We start from the raw sequence: 17,521 nt of genomic DNA on the forward strand, positions 1-17,521 counted from the left end.
TGCGTATTTTAATTCTTATAGTTCATTATAAAAGCAGTGTATACATTTATAAGAAGATGGTATGAGTGTCAATGAGACAATTTCTCATCCAAGAATATATATATGTTTGTAAACGAAGGCGATATTTTATGAAGAGTAATTGAACGAATACAAGTTTTGCTATAAAGGAAATAAATTTTATACAAACTGTAAATCATCAAATGTAAACGAATAAGTAGATTTAATTATTTGAAACCTTATAATAGATAGAGTTTGTCTGTAAATACCATTCATTTCTAAGGAGATTATCGCTATTTTATCACTTTACCAATAGAGGTATCCTCAAACAATAGCTTTACCATCAATTGGATTGGAAAGGATAGTGGATGCATTGATTGCAATTATTTGACTGGTAGATTTTCAAATTGTTTACTGACATGGGCACACAATTTACAACTGGTTAAAAGTTTGAAGTAAGTAGATTAATTTCTCTTCCGCTAAAGACCACTTCTTTGTATCATCCCATATTCAATGGGCACATCAAAAGTTTTATACTTACATTGTAGCTATGTTTGCCGACTTTGTGATGAACCACACCAGTGTCTGGGCAGAAAGTTGCTGAACCAGTTGATCTCTTATATTTGATGTGTTTCCCTCAGTTTAAGTTTGTAACCCAGATTTGTTTTTTTTCTTAACCGATTTATGAATTTCGAACACCGGTATACTACTGTTGCCTTATTTATGCCAGAGACTCTCCGTTTATGCCGAAGAACATCTCGTCTTTTTTTCTAAAAAAAAATATCATTGGAGGATACCAAGACCTTGTTTATAATTATTTCGTATCAACTCCTCAAACAATACATGATAGTCTTGAAGTATAGATTCTAGGTACTGACATTGTTTATCATCTTAGTTACATGTTATAGTGTTTTCTTTTTTTACTTTGTAATTATTAACCTTTACTGTTTATTTTTTTTTTGGTTATAATTCTTTTTGTGTGGTTCGATACTTATGCATCCCGCTAATATGATGTGATGATGTATGTTTTAGTCTACTTCTTCATTTTTACATTTTGCGCATGACTTTTTGTGTTTAGTCTATATGCAATTTTGTTTTTCTATGTTGTCACATTTGTTTGTTGTTATAGTGAATAAGATTATAAAACAAAGTTGACTTCTGTACCCGTATTTTTGACCGTTGACATTTTTACCCATTATGTCTGTTTGGTTTGTTCAAACATTGTTGTCAATATAATAACATTTTATGTGACTGTCATAAAATTGAGAGATTTAGCTATCTATAAAACAAGGTTTATATTTATCCACCATTTTCTACATAAGGAAATGCCTATTCCAAGACAGGAATACGACAGTTGTTTTCCATTTATGATTAGAGACTTTCCAATTTAAATTTTCCTTAGAGTTCTGATTTTTTGTCAATTTGCTTTTTATTGTATTTTGTTCAGTACTGTTTAATTTCATAGGTTGTGGCAATTCTTTAAGAATGGTCAACTATGTAAGCAACAGATCCAGATGGAAGATCCACACATGAGTATTAAGAATGTCATCAAGAATGTTCAGAATCTCCGTAAGAAGTGGTCAAACTATAGTTTGGCATCTTAAATATGCATTCATTTGAATAATAAAAGATTTAATCATATTTTGGTTTTTTATCGCTAAATATTTTTAAGGTTGATTCTTGGAGTTATATTTATATTTTGTTCTGTTTTATAGTCAGAAGAGACAAAGTTTTACAATGTGGTGATAATGAGCTTATATTTTGACAGGTCTTGTGTTGTGTTTAATATTAGATACAGTTTAATGCCTCTCTTGGTAAAATCATACAATATCATAGCAGTTTCTTTTAGAGAGAAACTATGGGTTGCTGTGGTATATTAGTAGAATATAACCACGATCACATTATGGTAGCTCTACTGCCACTTAATTGACATTTGCAAATAGGTAGAGCTGATTTGTATCCATTTTCATTACAAAAAAACTACTAGTGCTGGTAGAGTGATTAGACAGTCTATCAACAGAACAACAAACAGAACTGGACTACAAATTAATAGCCCTGGTAAATCCTTGTCTTTCTAAATTTTTACCTATAATAGTGTAACGGTTTCGTTATTTAAATTTATAGGTAGATTGATTTACAACCATCACAGTTCTTTTATGAACGGTGGGAGGGCTAAACAATTTTCAAGCATTTACTGGACTTATAGTCGTGAAATCACATCATTATAATGAACTGTGTCGGGAATGTCAGGATCATATTATTACTCCAACTGAACGTTTATTTTATGTGTAATGTATAAAGAGTTCTTACCTTTACGATTTATTGTTTGCATTCCGTGGTAGCATCTTAAATTATTCATGTCTATAATTTGGAGTCCCGTTATTTTTTATGTACATTGATTTTCATGTACGACGCTCTGGTATCATATATTGTCGTCGCCATTATTGTTGACAAATTACGTCACACATTGAACCTTGGGAAAGTGCAGGTGGCATGACGTCACACAAGTGAACGTCAATTCTACTATGTTCTTATACAAAATGTGTGTCACGGTGTGTCTTAGTGTGTCGTCCTTGTATATAAATTTGCGACATCTAAGCACTCGGGTTCAGTCTGTTTCGTCTGGGCGCCATTCCTACGACTTTCAAATAACTAAAGCTGCTTACATATTTTTGTCTTAAGGTTAGCATATAGGATTATAAATATATAAAAAAGGGTTAAAATAATATTTCTGGATATCATCTACAATTTGTCGGTGACAATAACTTTCATTGATTTCATTTAAGAGAATTATACTGATTCAATACATATCAACACTGCGACACGGTGCCGACACACATAAGTGTGTCGTGTTTCTAACAACGTATATAAAGCAGATTTTTTATACATTCTTTATATAAATAAAGATACGAAATTCACTTTTGAAAGTTATATAATACAAGGCGTATTAAAACTAATAGAAGAATAGAATATTGGAATTATTACTCTGAATAGGTTTTTCGTAGTATTTAGGCCTTATAGGACGACACACTTTTAAAGCAGAGAAATAGTAATAACTCGACACACATACTTATATCATACAAGAGAATATTGTTTTAGACTAAGTAAGGGAATAAATTGTATATTATCATATTATTTGTTTATTGTCATAGTATTGTTCATAAGAGATATATACTGATACCAGAGCCATTCATTTGCTACCATAGATGTAAATAAGATATCATAAATCTATTTAAGACGTATTAATAACTGTTTCTTGGTAATTAATCGACTTATTGTTTATTGTTATAAAAGATCATAATATATTTCACTTCTAGTTAATAAATCGTTAACTTATTAAATATCTCCTTATATATGCCATACGTGATTCACTTTATACTATCAACTGTACCTAGAGGCGTTTACGTTCAGGATCATTCCGCTAAGGTTTAATAATAGGAGTACGTTATTGCCCATCCTCCCTTATAAAACGCTCTAGATCCGTTGATAGGTACACAAAGTTTCTTGGATATAAAATTGTTGTCGTTGAGGAGATTGTCGCTGATTACATCTCACAGGCAGCAGGTCGGACCCGCTTCAATGGTGGCAGCGGTGGGATCTACTAATAACAAACAGTAGGAATCCACACACAGAAAAATAAACATGTATCAAGACCCAGCTGATATGACTACCTTCGACAATGACCGATCACCAACTTTAGACCAAGATATAGACGACACGCGGGCCCAGACGACAGGACTCCCCGCACCAGTTAGAGAACGATATATCAATGCAACACCCTCTGGAGAAGTACAGGTGCGGGTTAAGACGAAACCAACTAAACCAAGCCACGTAAGGAGCTCACTATCAGATATCGGACTTAGCGGATTAAGGAGTGGACACAGTGAGTCGGAAAAAGAACGTTTTGGCGGAGCAGAATTTTCTAGAAACAGAAATGATTCTGCATTTGATAGATCAGCGGCATTCATAGCTGATAATCAACGGTTATCCCATGGAAGGAGAGATATATCGTCTGAAATCGGTCCAAATGATAGTAAATTTACTTCGGGGCGGGACCCCGCGGACACTCGGGCGTTTGTTCAACGCCATTTGAATATATCTCACGATCCTATATCGTTGGCTATGCCAAGTCGGGCTACCACGAGAGAGGAAAGGGTTACCCCATGGAAGATCCGCACTGACACTAGAGCTCCCGATTCTTTTGGAAATCAGGAACGGGAGTTTCCGGACGTTATGTCAGGGTTTGAGGATAATTTTCTTGGTCGTTGCGACAACCAAGTAGGACGCCAACGTTCCGTATTGACGGACAGACGGAGGGCAGATGATAATATGACATCATTGCCGACAAACAGGTACATAAATTCAGCAAGTACGACGCAGAAATACAAGAATCCAACCAATTATGACGGGGAGAGTAGTTGGCAGGACTATCAAGTCCACTTTGAGATGGTATCTGAGATGAATGGCTGGGACGACACAACAAAAGCTCTTGAATTGGCAACAAGTTTGAGGGGCTCTGCCCAAGCAGTACTGAGTGACCTACGACCAGACTTAAGAAGAAGCTACGAACACTTAATAGCGGCTCTTACATCAAGATTCCAGCCAAGTAACCAGTCAGAATTATACCGAGCACAAATGAAGAATCAAACTCGTGGGAAGGGACAATCATTGCCAGAACTAGCACAAAGTATCAAAAGGGTTACTAGACTTGCATACCCTACAGCTCCTATTGAGGTACGAGAACAACTAGCGCGCGATTGTTTCATGGATTCACTCAACGATCCAGATCTTGAATGGGCAATTTTTCAAGGCAAACCAAAAACCATAGACGATAGTGTCAGGATAGGGCTAGAATACGAGGCATTTACATCAGGACATAGAAGGAAATACTCAAATAGAGCGCCTCTTATACGCCAAACCACGGGAATTTCTATAAGTGACTCAGAGGAGTCAGAAGATATGGATAACATCATTGAAAGGTTAGCTAGGATAGAAAAACAGGAAACCAGGAAAAAACCAGCAGGACCTTGTTACTTTTGTGGAGCAAAAGGTCACATTAAAAGGGAATGCAGAAAATTTCAGGCGTCGCTGGGGCGACAACAAAATAACAATGTTAACCAGAAGGCAAATACTAGAACCTACACACAAGGCACACAAACAGCCAATCTTACGGGTGTGTTACCGCCGGGAAACTATTAAAGGTCGAGGGGGAGGTCCCACCTTTGGCCGACACTTTCATTATTAATGAGGGACCATGTATTGAATTTTCTAATGAACAAATTAAGCATGATAGTTTATATTTAAAAATTAATTTAAATGGAATTTTTGTCAATTGTTTGATTGATACTGGATCAACAATGTCCATATTACATAGTCGAAAATATTTTTCGATACCAGAATCTCAAAGACCCGTATTGTCTAAATCGGGTGTCCGTTTAAAATTAGCAAATGGAGACCTCCAGGCAACTATTGGAAAAGCAGAATTTTCCATTACAATAAACGGGAAATGTTTTCAACACATCTTATTGATAGCCGATATTGATACTCCGGCTATTTTGGGATATGATTTACTAAACCGACACAACTGTAAGATTGACCTTGGCAAGGGTACTATAACATTTGGAGGCACTGAGATTGCATGTCAGAAAGAGTCGCAAATGGCGACTATTTTTAAGGTTACCATTGATGAAAATGTTACATTACCACCTTTTTCGGAATCCATTATAAGAGCAACAATAGTAGGAGATTCGAGTCATATTTCTGACGCTATTGTTGAACCAGAAGAGCCAAGTACCGACACGAATTTTCATGTCGCACGATCGGTAGTTGACCCTAGCAATGGTACAATACCGATGCGTATTGTTAACATGATCGACACAGAATGTGTCATCTACCGACACACCAATCTTGCAACATGTGAGACACTACCATATGGTTCCTTTCAGTCGGAACCTCCTGAAAGGAGTGAAGTAGTAAGAACTAATATAATTACTACTAATACCGAGGACCCAGAAAAGACTTATTCAATCTTACCTCACCACCTTGAGGGTCTTTTCGTGGCAAGTAGTCGTGAGTTGTCCGAAGAGCAGAGAGTGCAGTTGGAACATCTACTGATCCGACACAGCGATGCTTTTGCAAAATCAAAGAATGATTTGGGTTGTTGTGACCTCATTGAACACACAATTGACACGGGTGATGCCAGGCCTGTTAAACAGAATCCGAGACGTCTTCCTCTGGCCAAACGGGAGGCAGCAGATCAAGAAATAGACCGGATGCTGGAGGGAGGAATCATCGAGCCTAGTACTAGTCCATGGTCGTCCCCAATCGTACTAGTACCTAAGAAATCCGACGGCTCTTGGCGCTTCTGCGCGGACTTCAGAAAAATTAACCATTTGACAAAAAAGGACTCGTATCCACTCCCAAGAATAGCAGATTGTCTGGATGCTCTGAGAGGCGCAAGTTGGTATTCGACCATTGATCTGCAAAGTGGTTATTGGCAGGTAAAGATGGCCGAATCCGACAAAGAAAAGACGAGTATTGTCACAACTAAAGGCCTTTTCCAATTTAAAGTAATGCCATTTGGGTTATGCAACGCGGGCGCATGTTTCGAAAGACTCATGGAGTGCGTTCTGTCAGGGCTGAATTGGCAAATTTGCCTGTTGTATTTGGATGATGTCATAATTTTTGCAGATTCATTTGAAGAGCACCTGTCCCGTTTAGAACAAGTTATATCAAAAATCAAAAATGCCAATCTAAAAATCTCACCAAAGAAATGCTCGTTTTTCCAGGAAAAAGTTCATTTCCTTGGTCACGTGGTATCTGAAGAAGGAGTTGCTACCGACCCTGATAAGATAGCAGCTATAAAAGAGTGGCCTACCCCTAAAACAGTTCACGAGGTGCGAAGTTTCGTAGGTACCTGCTCTTACTATAGGAGGTACATTCGTGGATTCTCTGACATAGCTAGGCCACTTCATAAACTTACGGAAAAAGGGGATCGATTTAAATGGACTCAAGAATGCCAAAAAGCGCTCGATACACTGAAGGAATGCCTAATCTCAGCTCCGATACTTGGATATCCGGATATTAGCAAACCTTTCATCTTAGATACCGATGCTAGTGGGTACGGAATTGGGGCAGTGCTATCCCAAGTAACAGACGAAAAAGAGCAGGTTATAGCATATTTCAGCAAGAGTATGAATAAACCCGAAAGGAACTACTGTGTCACTCGACGGGAGTTGTTAGCAGTAGTTTTATCCATCAAACATTTCCATCACTATTTGTATGGAGTCCCGTTCCTGGTTAGGACAGATCACGGCGCACTCAATTGGATAATGAATTTCAAAAACCCTGAAGGTCAAACCGCGAGATGGTTGGAGATCCTTGCCTCCTATAATTTCACCATTCAACACAGACCTGGCAGGCAACACAATAATGCAGATGGACTCTCGCGGCGTCCATGTTCTCCGTGTACATACTGCACCCGTCAAGAAAGTAAGAACAGAGAAAATACGGAGAAAGATGACATTGAACATGTCAGAGTCGCGAAAGGAGCCACAAAGGAACCTGAAATATTCGATACCGAAGAAGTCGACATAGAAGATAACACGGACAGCTTTGAATGGGTACAGAGTAGAAGCCTCGTGGAAATCGCAACTGCTCAACAAAACGACACGATTTTGAAGCAATTACGGGAGATGAAAGTGAAAGGTACAGAAAGGCCCAATTGGGAAGATATTTCTTTTCAAAGCATAACTTTGAAAGTTTATTGGGCCCAATGGAACAAGATAAAATTGGAAAATGGTGTCCTGTATAGGTGTTGGCAATCCAAAGACAAGGGTGAAATAACCCAGTTAATCTTACCTGACTGTTGGCATGAGGAAGTCATGAAAATGCTGCATGACGATCCACCCGCTGGACATTTTGGCCAACATCGCACCTTAGCCAGAGTTTCGAGACGATTTTATTGGGCAGGTTACAAGGATTACGTTATACAATGGTGTCGACAATGTAAAACGTGCGAAGCTCGTAAGAAACCCCAGAAACATTATCAAGGACTTATGAAGCAGTACCTGGTGGGGGCACCATTAGAACGGGTGGCCATTGACATTCTTGGCCCTTTACCCAAAACTCATTCAGGTTACCGGTACATCTTAGTTCTCACGGACTATTTCACGCGATGGGCCGAAGCCTACCCTATGATTGGTCTGACCGCTGAAGAAGTTGCTGAAATTTTTGTCAGTCAATTTGTGTCACGTTTTGGAGTTCCAAAACAGTTGCACACAGATAGAGGAACTCAGTTTGAGTCCAAACTGTTTCAGGATCTATGTTCCAGATTAAAAATAGACAAGACACGAACAACAGCAATGCATCCACAAAGTGATGGAATGGTAGAGCGGCTAAACAGGACTTTGGAAGATATTTTGAGTAAATACGTAACTAAACATCAAAAAGACTGGGATGAACATCTACAGTTAGCTCTCATGGCTTACAGGTCATCCGACCATGAGAGTACAGGGTTTTCGCCCTCCATGTTGATGTTCGGAAGGGAAATTGAACTTCCCATTGACCTGATTTTTGGATCTTACCCAGATAGTATAGAGACGGACGAGAAATCCGAGAATGATTACCTAAAAGATTTACGAAAGGGGCTTTGGGACATACACGATGTCGCAAGAGAGAAGATGAAACACGCAAGTGATAGACAAAAACGTCAGTACGACACTAGGGTCCATTCGCGACAATACCGTGTCGGTGATGCTGTCTGGATATTCAACCCATTGCGAAGAAAAGGGTTAAGTCCAAAGCTGCAACCACACTGGATAGGCCCTTACATCATTAGAGAAGTTTATACAGACTTAATTTATAAAATAGCGCGGCAGAACGGATCGAAAGAAATAGTCATCCACCATGACAGGTTGAAACCATATTTCGGTTCTCTCGATACAGTTCCGGAATCATCGTCTGATGTAATAGATACTGGAGAACCGGAACTTGTTTCGTCGCGTCCTTCGAGACTAAGAAAGAAGCCGAAATATCTAAACGATTTTGTATAATTTAGTAAAAGGGTTAAAAATTAAAGAAAATGTTTCCACAAATAAATAAGGGTTTTATAGTCAAAATTTAGGGTTTTAAGGATTTTCAAATGGTTGTACAGGGTTGGGGTAGGACTTAAAATATAAAGCTGTCAAAGAAAATCAAATCTGTGGCTCTGGTATCTCCTGTTTGGGTTTTCTCGGACTCATGGTTAAATTTTATTTTCCCAGATGTTCACCTGTAATGAGTGTATGAGGAACTATCCCACTCTGGAGAGTCTCAAGAGGCATTTGCGCTATGCGCACACAGATAATAGAGTGAAATGTAGATGGTGTCCCTACGACGTATCATCCAATGCCACCTACAGGATGAGGCATCATGAGAAATCCAAACACTGGTACAAGTTCAAGGATGAAAGTAAGGAAAACCAAAAGACACCCACAAAGAAAATACCATCAGTGGTAAAGAAAGTGGAAAAGAAGAAGAAGAAGAAGAAGCAGAGTTCAACTAACTCTGAGGCTACAAAATTGCCCTCAGCAGAATGCCCACCACTGAGGGAACCATCACCCATGACAGTGGAATTCGAGGAACTCATGGCCACCAAACATACAACCCCTACAGAAGACCTACTGTTCGCGTTACCAGTTATAGCAGTCGCAGAGGTAGAGAATTCAGTAGATAACACTCCCCTTTTGAGTGTTCCGGAGCTTGTTAAATCAGTCATGCAGGATCAAGAACGAGCCAAGATAGCAACTGATAACATTAAAGAATCAGATGGTTTCGAAATTGAGAAGGGAACAGTAGTCATGGATGACCAATCAGTACCCGTCAGTGAGGACATCCAAGAGCCAGATGAAACTGTAATTAGTGAGCGACCAGGAGAAGACACAGTGACAGAGGTGAGGGAGCAATTAGTCGAAGTCACCGAGGACGGCATGGAGGTCATCCAAGAAGATATAAGGGTTGTCGAAATAGATGGGATGACGCCCACGCCCAACTACCTCCCCTCCAGAATTACTCCCACTCATCTAAAATTTGGAAAAATATATGATTATAGACACTTTGGACTGCCCGAGGAGAAGGACAATGAGGATCCCAGGCAGGTACTTCTTTGTCCTCCTTCGTCTTATCACTCTTCTAATGAGGCTGTACTATTGAAGAGACTCAGGGAACAGGCTAGGAGAAACAACCTTTCTACTACTATTTTGCCAGATGGTTATTCTGGTTTAATCAAAACTGAGAGATGTGAGCTCCCGGATGGAACAGTATATTCACTGACCAGTCACTGGGTGCCAGACATCCCGGTCCGAAGGTACAAGACAACTGGAGTTCAGGCTTCTACTACGCCCGAAACTCGTGATGAAAATATACAGGTTACTCCAGTAACCACCTTATCGGGAACCCAAACAGAGGAGATGACAGCAATTGTAAAGAAAACATTCGAGGATAAAGAAAGCAGTTGTGACATTATTGCATGTAGATTTTACTAATCGTGTTTAAAGACATTAGAACCGAACAATATGTGCATCGAATTCAGTTTTATACCAATAATGTGTTCATTTAGCTATTGTTTTGTTTATATGCTCAATTATTGACTATTGTTGTTAAATGCGTTCAGTTTGGGGACAAACTAAATTTGGTAGGGGGGTATTGTAACGGTTTCGTTATTTAAATTTATAGGTAGATTGATTTACAACCATCACAGTTCTTTTATGAACGGTGGGAGGGCTAAACAATTTTCAAGCATTTACTGGACTTATAGTCGTGAAATCACATCATTATAATGAACTGTGTCGGGAATGTCAGGATCATATTATTACTCCAACTGAACGTTTATTTTATGTGTAATGTATAAAGAGTTCTTACCTTTACGATTTATTGTTTGCATTCCGTGGTAGCATCTTAAATTATTCATGTCTATAATTTGGAGTCCCGTTATTTTTTATGTACATTGATTTTCATGTACGACGCTCTGGTATCAGATATTGTCGTCGCCATTATTGTTGACAAATTACGTCACACATTGAACCTTGGGAAAGTGCAGGTGGCATGACGTCACACAAGTGAACGTCAATTCTACTATGTTCTTATACAAAATGTGTGTCACGGTGTGTCTTAGTGTGTCGTCCTTGTATATAAATTTGCGACATCTAAGCACTCGGGTTCAGTCTGTTTCGTCTGGGCGCCATTCCTACGACTTTCAAATAACTAAAGCTGCTTACATATTTTTGTCTTAAGGTTAGCATATAGGATTATAAATATATAAAAAAGGGTTAAAATAATATTTCTGGATATCATCTACAATTTGTCGGTGACAATAACTTTCATTGATTTCATTTAAGAGAATTATACTGATTCAATACATATCAACACTGCGACACGGTGCAGACACACATAAGTGTGTCGTGTTTCTAACAACGTATATAAAGCAGATTTTTTATACATTCTTTATATAAATAAAGATACGAAATTCACTTTTGAAAGTTATATAATACAAGGCGTATTAAAACTAATAGAAGAATAGAATATTGGAATTATTACTCTGAATAGGTTTTTCGTAGTATTTAGGCCTTATAGGACGACACACTTTTAAAGCAGAGAAATAGTAATAACTCGACACACATACTTATATCATACAAGAGAATATTGTTTTAGACTAAGTAAGGGAATAAATTGTATATTATCATATTATTTGTTTATTGTCATAGTATTGTTCATAAGAGATATATACTGATACCAGAGCCATTCATTTGCTACCATAGATGTAAATAAGATATCATAAATCTATTTAAGACGTATTAATAACTGTTTCTTGGTAATTAATCGACTTATTGTTTATTGTTATAAAAGATCATAATATATTTCACTTCTAGTTAATAAATCGTTAACTTATTAAATATCTCCTTATATATGCCATACGTGATTCACTTTATACTATCAACTGTACCTAGAGGCGTTTACGTTCAGGATCATTCCGCTAAGGTTTAATAATAGGAGTACGTTATTGCCCATCCTCCCTTATAAAACGCTCTAGATCCGTTGATAGGTACACAAAGTTTCTTGGATATAAAATTGTTGTCGTTGAGGAGATTGTCGCTGATTACATCTCACAGGCAGCAGGTCGGACCTGCTTCAATAGGTTCATTTCAGATTGATAAGAAAGTGCTATAAATGCAGTGATATGATACTTTCAATTCTGAATAAACTCACCAAAGATACCAGAATTAAATTTTTATATTTGTGCCAGATTCTCCTTTCGTCTACAGAAAACTCATCAGTGATGCTCGAAACCTGAGTTAGAGCATCTGTTTAATACACCTTTTGTCTGACAAATTACCAATTCATCTATGAAGACCAATATGGGTTACCATAATTAAATAGATCAGGGAACAAAATTTAAAAAAAAAAGTACAAGACACAAATAAATAATTTTATTTTTTGTTCCTTTGGAATGGTAAAAATATCTTTTTTAACTGTAAAAATCAACAAAAATTCACAATAACATTGATAAAATCACAATAACATTTGAAAGCAAATGATAAACACAAATGGCTTATAACATTTATCAACATTTTGATTTTCTAATGTTGGCTAAATTAATTTATACAATTTGACACTGGTAACTAATATTTCAACACCTATGTCTATTCTACAGCATAAACCATAGATGGTTTAACCTTTTACACCTAAAACTGTACAGGTATTAACCAGTTTTCTTGCAAGTGGTCAATTCTGCTTTAATTGTATGGAAAGCTATATACAAAAGACAAGTTACTGAAAACTAACTTCTGAAGTTCCACAGAAAAAGTGAATCAAGGTAATTTCAATAACAAACAAATTTTAAATTTTAAGGAGAACTGATCAGTTGCGAAATAAAATGGTAAACATATACACAATTTAGATTGAAACACTCTTTTAACAAGTTGATCTTTGATGTTTTAATCTTTCTATTTGTGTGCAACTACTGGGGCTCAAACATACTTCAGCAAACATAATAGCTAAGATCTACTTTACACAATTTGTTTTACATAAAAATCCTACACAAAAATAATCAATATAGATTTCTGTTTAATACAACATCCATATCTGACTAGCTTTGCAAACAATACCTTCTTTTTTGTTGGATTCTATTTAACAATTGAAATTCAGTGACTATTTACCTTACCAGAAAGTAGTACAAATTTAATCCTATTAGCTAAATGTTGCAGTTTTTGTGATTTGATGTCTTTTTGATTTATTTTTTCCCCATTTTCCTTTTTTTTTTTATATTGTAGCACCTAATTGTTGACTGTTTGTCTGTCTTTATTTTTTTTTCATTTTTCTATATTTTTTATTTTCGTGGCTAATTGCTTTATAGTTTGTAAACTTATAAATTCTTTGATAGACTTTGGACTTGAACAGTTCACACTAAATCACAGTTGTTTTACAAACTGATAAAAGCATACTATATTTGTGTTTTTAAGGGTTAAAAACATGGTAATAAAATACCTTACAATTAGGTTTTCTGGTGAGATCCTGCAATGCCTTTGTTTCAAAGTTTACATGCATTTTATAGTTTCCTCTAGATATTTTCTTTAACAACAGCACAAATAGGTTTAAAACAAAGTATGTTTTACATCTAAATAATTATTTCTATAACATCTCCTCGTATAGTCAACTGATTCATATCACACATATTCTTTCACTTAAGCATTTACACATTACAACTTTTATTGTCCAAATACACAATTATTTCATGTCTCAATTCACCCGGAAATAGCAACATATGTTACACAATTAAATAACAGAGCAGATATGCACTTCAATTAGAGATCTTTTTGTAATATCATAAAATAATGCATGCTCAAGCATTAAATTGTAAAGTTTATATTTTACAGTGTTGATGAAGGGAGATAATTTAATCTACAAAATTTGTATTATCTCCCTTTATCTGCACCAACAAACCATTCATTACAAACTGCATTTTCAAAATAGCACAAATTTGTACATGGGTCATAATAGATGATGTCTTTAATGACAATGAATGGAACTTACCCAAATTATGATAACACAAACATACAAAATATGTAAATTCTCACTTTCATAATCTGAATTCACATCAATATCTCAATGTTTGAACTGGTGACCTTTGAAATTTATAAAAAATCATAACAATACCCTTATCATTGTCACTTCTGTACTTCAAATGGTCCATATAGGTAAATCAGCAGATTTTCTTGGATTTTTTTTATGTAAAAAAAGCAGCAAATATAAATAACATTTTCACTGCATTACTAATGGCATTTCTGATCTTTCATGCAAAACTAGAATAAAAAGTTGTTACAATATTCCTGCAATAAAAATTCCAAGTTCTACATCTGATCTTCAAAATATCCTGATGTAATTATTGGGTGTAGTTACCCAAGACTTGTTTTGTGAATAAAATGTCCTCTTGATAGTTCTTCATTTGCTAAGCTTGTGTGAAAACTTGGCAGACAGTCTCTTGAGGGTAGATCCTGACTGAGATGAAGGACTTCCTTGCCATGCACCTGATGCTGTGGGTAGCTTGGTACCTATAAATAATTAAAAAAAAATATCTATCTAATATGTCAATAAATATTGATTTATTAATATCATTCATTCCAAGATTAAGTATCATATTCAAATGTTATCTATTTTTATTCTGTTTGCCAAAATAATGTATAATAAAGAAATTGAAACTTTTCTTTGGTTTATTACAACCCCTTTTCTCTAATCTGCTCATGTAAAAAAATCCTTGTTGCTTCTTTTGAAAATTTTTGAACTAAGTGTACATATTTGTCTCAGTTTTATCTAGAAATTAGGTGAACAAAGTCTCATGTTGGTCTGTTTTATAAGGAAACTTAGTGAACAAAGTGAACATACCGGTACTTGTCTCAGTTTTATCGGGAGACTGAGTCTTGGTAGATTTTTTCTTTGGTTGGACTTTACTTGTTCCTCCTTTTGATGGTCCACTCTTTGATGATCCTTTCTTTTTTCTCTCAATCTGTGACAAAAATAAATTATAATAATAAGTATTTCTGAGAAGAACTTTACTTAAAAAATTATGTTTTCTTTTAACAATATAAAGGGGCCTTATTCTAGAACAGTAAAAGTGACCCTACCCAAATTCGTGCTTGATCAGATTTTGTGGCAATAAGCATTGTGTAGAAGTTTTATAACATTTGGTGAAGGCAAATTTAAGTAAGAGAAAGGAAATGAAAAATTTTGCAATTTCACCATTTGTAAAGGGACATAACTTAACAAAGGTGGAAGTGATACCACTCAGTCAAATTTTATCTGTATTTTTGGTAAAATCATTGTGTATAAGTTACATACTATTTGGTTGAGTCAAAAGAAAGTTAGAAAAAGGAAACCAATTTCAGGAGGTATGGACAAACAGACAGATGAACAAGGGTAAAACTTAATGCCCCCTACGCAAGGCAGAGGCAAAATAAAATTAGTAGGATTTACAGCAACATGCTACTTATTAACAAATACTGTACAAGTCAATATAATCCTAACAAGAGGCTGTCACAACGACAGCAAACCGGATTTATTAACATTTATTTGTGTCCTGGCAATATCACAAGAACCATTACTGATGAATGGTGAAAGTGAAAATCGTCAATATCAAATTTGACCTCCATTTTGTCATCAGTATCAACATATTAAAATTTGAAAAGCTTAGATTGAATGGTTCATGAGTAAATGCAACAACCTGAATGGAAACGCCATTTTACGATCTTTCAAGAACCATAACTCCTGAACGGTAAAAGTCAAAATCGTCATTATTGAACTTGACCTCTATTTTGTCATCAGTAACAACATATTAAAATTTCAAAAGCTTTGGTTGAATGGTTCATGAGAAAATGCACGGACACGACGGGAAAAACCATTTTTCAATCTTTCAAGAACCATAACTCCTGAACGGTAGAAGTCAAAATCGTCATTATTGAACTTGACCTCCATTTTGTCATCAGTAACAGCATATTAAAATTTCGGAAGCTTTGGTAGAACAGTTCATGCATAAATGCACGGACACGACTGGAAACTCCATTTTTCAATCTTTCAAGAACCATAACTCCTGAACGGTAAAAGTCAAATTCGTCATTTTTGAACTTGACCTCCATTCTTTCATTAGTAACAACATATTAAAATTTGGGAAGCTTTGGTAGAACAGTTCATGCGTAAATGCACGGACAACTCCATTTTTCAATCTTTCAAGAACCATAACTCCTGAACGGTAAAAGTCAAAATCGCCATTATTGAACTTGACCTTCATTTAGTTGTCAGTAACAACATATTAAAATTTTAAAAGCTTTGGTTGAACGGTTCATGAGTTAATGCACGGACAACATTTGATTGCCGCCCGCCCGCCCGCCCGCCCGCCGTACATCCCCAAATCAATAACCGACATTTTTGTCACAAAAATCCGGTTAAAAATACAAAGTGCATAATTCTAAACGGATCTTTGAAAATAACATAACTTTTAGACGATGTCAAAACCAAGTACAATATTACAAACTCAATACAAATTGTGATAAATCTGCATTGCTATTTTTGCTACAATAGCAGTATTTTCTCTTATCTTATTGATATGTAGTAAATCTGAGTATCTTACATGAATTATATCATGTTCAGCTTGACTTTTGTCCATAATAATAAATTTTCCATTTGTTTTCCATTCTCTCTGAGCTAGGTAAACATTTTCATCATCATCAAGAATGCGTCTGTCTGGGTGATCAGTGCTGTGCCGCCTGGCATGTGGACTCTGTGTTTCACTGCTAGGACATTCTACCTCTTCAACTAATACAAACTTCCTTAGGTTTTCAGGATCTGATCTGTGGGCTTTCATCATGGCCTGAAAATTATCCAAAAGTATTATTCAATTGACTTTATCTTATCAGGCATGCCATACATACCTATATAATTTAGGTATATTCTTTTTTTCAACCATGCATACAATCTTGAACCACTTTTAGATATACATGGATGTTGATGAGGTTCATAAGTGTTTCTGGTTTGTATATAGATTAGACCGTTGTTTTTCCTGTTTGAAAGGTTTTACACTAGTAATTTTTGGGGCAATAATAAATTCAGCTTGCTGTTGGGTGTGAGCCATGGCTCCGTGTTGAAGACCGTACTTTGACCTATAATGGTTTACTTTTATAAATTGTGACTTGGATGGAAATTTTTCCCATTGGCACTCATACCAAATCTTCTTATATCTATCTAAATTTTTTTTTCACAATCTAAAATTGATTTTGATTTTTTGATATTTTATATCAAATCATCTTTATTTTGTAAAGAGAGCATTTAATTTTCCACAAGTTTTTATTTCACAAAATACTGTGTTAACCATATAATTCAAACAATTGCATACAAAAGTAAAAGTAACAATTATACCCATAGGCGGATCCAGGGGGGGCCCTGGGCCCCCCCCCCCTTTTCGTGGGAAAAATTTGGTTGATTATATAGGGAATCATTGAAG

The 17,521-nt window shown here is 36.0% G+C and overlaps 2 protein-coding genes across 3 annotated transcripts in view; one reads left to right on the forward strand and one right to left on the reverse strand.

The window, feature by feature from the left end:
- Positions 1-2,616: 2,616 nt before the first annotated feature.
- On the forward strand, positions 2,617-11,921 carry LOC139520419 (uncharacterized). The gene is made up of 2 exons (XM_071313015.1): positions 2,617-2,679; positions 9,261-11,921. The coding sequence occupies exon 2, from the start codon at positions 9,261-9,263 to the stop codon at positions 10,518-10,520; it is 1,260 nt and encodes a 419-aa protein (XP_071169116.1). The 5' UTR covers positions 2,617-2,679; the 3' UTR covers positions 10,521-11,921.
- A 525-nt stretch (positions 11,922-12,446) lies between these two features.
- The window catches only part of LOC139520423 (1-phosphatidylinositol 4,5-bisphosphate phosphodiesterase epsilon-1-like), a 153,828-nt gene continuing 148,753 nt past the window's right edge, over positions 12,447-17,521 (reverse strand). For both annotated transcript variants that reach the window (XM_071313018.1, XM_071313020.1), the window contains 3 exons: positions 16,652-16,891; positions 14,914-15,034; positions 12,447-14,582 (listed from right to left, as the gene is read on the reverse strand). In XM_071313018.1, coding sequence (XP_071169119.1) covers positions 14,473-14,582; positions 14,914-15,034; positions 16,652-16,891 — 471 coding nt within the window. In that variant the 3' untranslated portion in view covers positions 12,447-14,472. The remainder of the gene's footprint in view (positions 14,583-14,913; positions 15,035-16,651; positions 16,892-17,521) is intronic.

Source organism: Mytilus edulis, chromosome 4 (assembly GCF_963676685.1).
Source record: "Mytilus edulis chromosome 4, xbMytEdul2.2, whole genome shotgun sequence".
Lineage (NCBI taxonomy): Eukaryota > Metazoa > Mollusca > Bivalvia > Mytilida > Mytilidae > Mytilus > Mytilus edulis.